The sequence below is a fragment of the Cyclopterus lumpus genome, chromosome 13 (genome assembly GCF_009769545.1).
Source record: "Cyclopterus lumpus isolate fCycLum1 chromosome 13, fCycLum1.pri, whole genome shotgun sequence".
Taxonomy (NCBI): Eukaryota; Metazoa; Chordata; class Actinopteri; order Perciformes; family Cyclopteridae; genus Cyclopterus; species Cyclopterus lumpus.
In genome coordinates, this window is record NC_046978.1 from 6,379,681 (window position 1) to 6,383,902 (window position 4,222).

Sequence of the window (4,222 nt, forward strand, 5' to 3'; positions counted from 1 at the left end):
GGACTCATGAATAGTTTTTATTTTCTTATTGTCCAATGAAGTGGTAACAATACAAGTTTTACACGGTATAAAACATGTTTTGTAAATTGTTTAGAATATACAGGTTGTTATTATAATTATTTTCTCAAGCATTTGTTTTACTGTCTGAGTTTCGGGTATTCTTTACATTCGGGATTTATATACATTACTAAAAGAAAACAAGGTTGAATAACTTTGAGAAAAAAAAAACTCTTTAATCGGATCCCGTTTTTCCCATCAGATGTTTTTTTGTGTTCAGTTCAGGTTTGAGTACAATAATAAAGCATTTGGGTGCAAATATACAGAGAAGTAGCCCATAACTGGAGGCTAAAATAGCAAATATTTCCACAGCCACAGTGAACTTTCCTGGAGAGCTAACATATGCTGGGATAAATGTGATCCAGACCGCACAGAATATCAACATGCTAAAGGTGATGAATTTAGCTTCATTGAAGTTATCAGGCAACTTTCTAGCCAAAAAAGCAAGTACAAAACATAACACAGCTAGGAACCCTATATATCCTAACACAGCCCAGTACCCCACAGTCGATCCCAGGGTGCACTCAAGAATAATCTTTTCTTTATAGTGGTTCATATTTTTAAATGGAAATGGAGGGTTGATTGTCAGCCAAAGAATGCAAATAAGAACCTGTATGAGAGTGAAACACAGAACACTGAGTCTCTGCTGTGCAGGCCCAAACCATTTCATCATATTACTACCTGGAAGTGTGGCCCTGAAGGCCATTAACACCACAATAGTTTTCCCCAGAACACAAGAGATACAGAGGACAAAGGTGATGCCGAATGCTGTGTGTCGCAGCATGCAGGACCACTCAGTGGGCCGGCCTATGAAGGTCAGAGAACACAGGAAACACAGAGTCAAGGAGAAGAGCAGCAGGAAGCTCAGCTCAGAGTTGTTGGCTTTCACCAAGGGAGAGTCCTTATTGATCAAGAATAGAGTGGCCACAATTAAAGTAAGGAACACACCAAACAAAGTGAAAAATACAAGAATTATACCCATAACCTCAGTGAAGTAGAGGAACTCGACATTTTTCAGTACACATGCATCTCTGTTTTGATTGGACCAATACTCTTCAGGACACTTTTTGCAGTCATTAGAATCTGTAATAGGAAAATTCTCACTATTATTGTGATTCTATCAGTTAGATTCTAAAAATGTAAATACGACACTGTAGCATAGTGAACTTTAGCATGATACATAGAGTGTGGAAAGCAAACAATGTATGAAAATGACCATATCTAAGGTCTGTGGTACATATACCTGTACTGTTGCTGATTTCTCCCTCTGCACATGGTATGCAGTCATAGCAGCAGACTGGCTTCCCTTTCTGAAGGACTTTATAAGTTCCTGGACGGCATCTTTTACTGCACATTGACACAGGCAACTTTAAATCGAAGAAGAGGATAGATGTTAAGTTTTTATAATCAACCTTTCAGGACAAACTATTTCAAAGCTTTACATTACATTACTGTCAAAAATGATATTTGCCTCTGTCTTCCCTCCAGGCCACATTATGGCTTCAGTCTTAAGGACAAACTTCTGTCCAGGAGGTAGGGAGGCATCATAATAGCCGACAGGTTTAAATTGGACCGAGTCATCTGATCCACGCTGCCAGTTCACCACCTCATACTTAGCCACAGCTGCTCCAGTGCTGTCAAACCACACCTGGTCTCCGTTATTAATGGTAAAATTGACCTGCTTCAACGACTCCACGACCTAAAAAACGATAAGACAATATGCCAACATGTAAATGAAGAGAGCTAATTAATAAACCATACAGTAATTTGTCCTTTTTACCTGCAAGGGAGTAACCTTTATCGTCCTGTCACACCCCTGAGTTTCTGAACACTTTAGAATGCTGTGCAGAGAATGCGCCACAGCATAGATAGCTCTGTAGATGTTATTGGAGTATCGCAGCTCTGCAACATCATCATCATTTTCGTTGAGCTCCATTAGATCCTGGTTTGCTTTGCATGGCGCTGTTTCTGCCTTGGTGTCCCTGTTTGTCTCCTTACACTTAAAGTGTGTATCCCAGAAATCTTTGATTAGAAAATCACCCAGGCCACTTATGTTGGCCTTTTGCACAGCAAAACCCAGTGCACCTCCCAGTACACGGAAGCTGGTGGGAGTCACAAGGCTGTTAGCAGTGATCCAGGCCTCCACACCAATAAACTGTAGGCCTGTGATGTTGTGCAGAGTTAACTTCTTGAGAAGGTTGTTCATCTCTACATGTGCCAGGAAACCAACGATGACCCGGGCAGTGCTCTTTCGGATCACTTCTACAACTTTCATGAGTTTTTCTGGTTCTGCCCGGTGAAATTTCTCTGTATACTCAACACATACTCCTTCCTCCTGGGCTGCAGCAAGGAAGATGGCCATGCCGTTGTTGCCATAGTCACTGTCACTGTTGACTGCCCCGACCCAGGTCCAGCCAAAGTGCTTGACCATCTGTGCAAGAGCTCGACTTTGGTAGCGATCACTGGCAATAGTTCGAAAGAAAGAGGGATACTCCTTCCTATTGCTCAAACACTCACATGTAGCTGAATGACTTATCTGAGAATACACAAAGAGAGAAGAACTAATAAAAAGAGTTTTCATGTAATATCGACAGTGATGCACAAGTATTGCTCGTACCACAGGTATTTTGAACGGTCCAGTAGTCTGGGACAGCACAATGGTTGAAGAGGATTCAGACTCCCCGATAATAGCGTGAACAGCTGATTGACCCGAACAGCTCTTTCCTACAGCCCACTCATCACCGTTCATCAGGGCCATGACAGCACGCATTGAGGATAATGTTGAGCCACAGTTGTCATAAATACGATATCCAATTGAAACATTGGGAAGAAGAAATTTGCTTTTGTTTATTTCTTGGATTGCAAAGATCATGGTCTGTGCAAATCGAAACTCCCTGAGGTTCACACTGAGACAAAAAGAGCAACATTAAACGTTGTTCACTGTGACACAGCTCACAATGACATATCTTTATAGACATAGCTCAAAATTACCTGGAACATGTGAGACGTGATGGTTTTTCTGTAAAGGAAAGCGGAGGCTGTGTGATTTTGCTGTGGATGGAAAAGGCTCCCCCAATCATGACATCTCCCTCCTTAGACAGCAGTGGGATCTCTGGACTCCCAAGGATCTGACAAAAACGAGCTTCCTCATTTGCTTCTCCAAATGACAACAGATGCCACAAGAAAAGCAGACCTATTATCACTTGTGACATTTTTACACTCTCAAATCCTGATTGTACAGAGCTACCACCCATGTCGGAATCAACACATCTTAAATATGACATTTTATTATCTTGGCTGACGATAGGGGTCACCGGCCTCTTACCAACCAATCAGAGATAAGTGAGATAGGACAGTCTTGATTGGGTAATAAAGGTGTAGTTATTAGTTATTTTACAGAACAAGTTCTCTGTACACAACATATGATAATGATAGTTAACAAATGTTATGAATTGTTATAGATTGCATTTTCCAACAGTGTAGAAAATGGAAACAATATTAGCTTTACAGTAAACAACTTCATATTGTAATATAGAGTAACTTTACTTTGAATTATCTAAGTACAATATATTTTGCTCGCTAAACTTCTCTACATGCAATGACAAATATGGTGGAAGCCACAGCTCCTACAGTATGTTACATTATACGTGAATATCATTCATGAATATATTTATGTTGCTGCTTGAAAATAAATAAGTGATACAATTCAAAACAAAATATATATTTTTTAAATTGTGATGGCAGTCTTAAATGTACTTCTATGTACAAATATTGTCTGTGTTTTGATGCTTATTATTATTGCATTCTATTTTTATAAAAAAATTAATTTGTATGTACTGTATAGAAAAAATATGATGTATTGAAATGCTTACCTAGTTGAGTTAGGATTTATTAGAATTAATTGAAAACATCTACCATTAGATCATAGTCATAAACAGGTCATGCAGGTGAGGAAGAGTATAAACTTCCTCTCCTGAAAAAATATTCTGTTTTGAAATAATGGAGGCCATGAATGTTGAAAAAAACTGCATTTGTGTATTTTACTCAATGATCATCCTCATCCATAAATTACTCTTAAATGATTTTGGCATGTTTAAATATTATTTTATTTTACTTTACTATACATGTTACATTGCTTTTAGTGAATTTGGCATTTGGATAAGTG

The 4,222-nt window shown here is 38.9% G+C and overlaps 1 protein-coding gene across 1 annotated transcript; it reads right to left on the bottom strand.

Moving 5' to 3' along the window:
• Positions 1 to 232: 232 nt before the first annotated feature.
• Positions 233 to 3,242, bottom strand: LOC117741250 (extracellular calcium-sensing receptor-like). Its single transcript, XM_034548155.1, has 6 exons — positions 3,049 to 3,242; positions 2,675 to 2,963; positions 1,838 to 2,593; positions 1,529 to 1,756; positions 1,301 to 1,424; positions 233 to 1,140 (listed from the first exon to the last, which is right to left on the bottom strand). Exons 1-6 carry the CDS (start codon positions 3,135 to 3,137, stop codon positions 233 to 235), a joined length of 2,394 nt encoding a protein of 797 aa, XP_034404046.1. The 5' UTR covers positions 3,138 to 3,242.
• Between the last annotated feature and the right edge of the window lie 980 nt (positions 3,243 to 4,222).

Coding starts and splice junctions, on each gene's coding strand:
- LOC117741250 (XM_034548155.1), bottom strand. CDS start 3,137: ATGATTGGGGGAGCCTTTTCCATCCACAGCAAAATCACACAGCCTCCG. Junction 2,594..2,674: donor GACCGTTCAAAATACCTGTG/GTACGAGCAATA, acceptor GTGTATTCTCAG/ATAAGTCATTCAGCTACATG. Junction 1,141..1,300: donor AGAAATCAGCAACAGTACAG/GTATATGTACCA, acceptor TTCCTATTACAG/ATTCTAATGACTGCAAAAAG.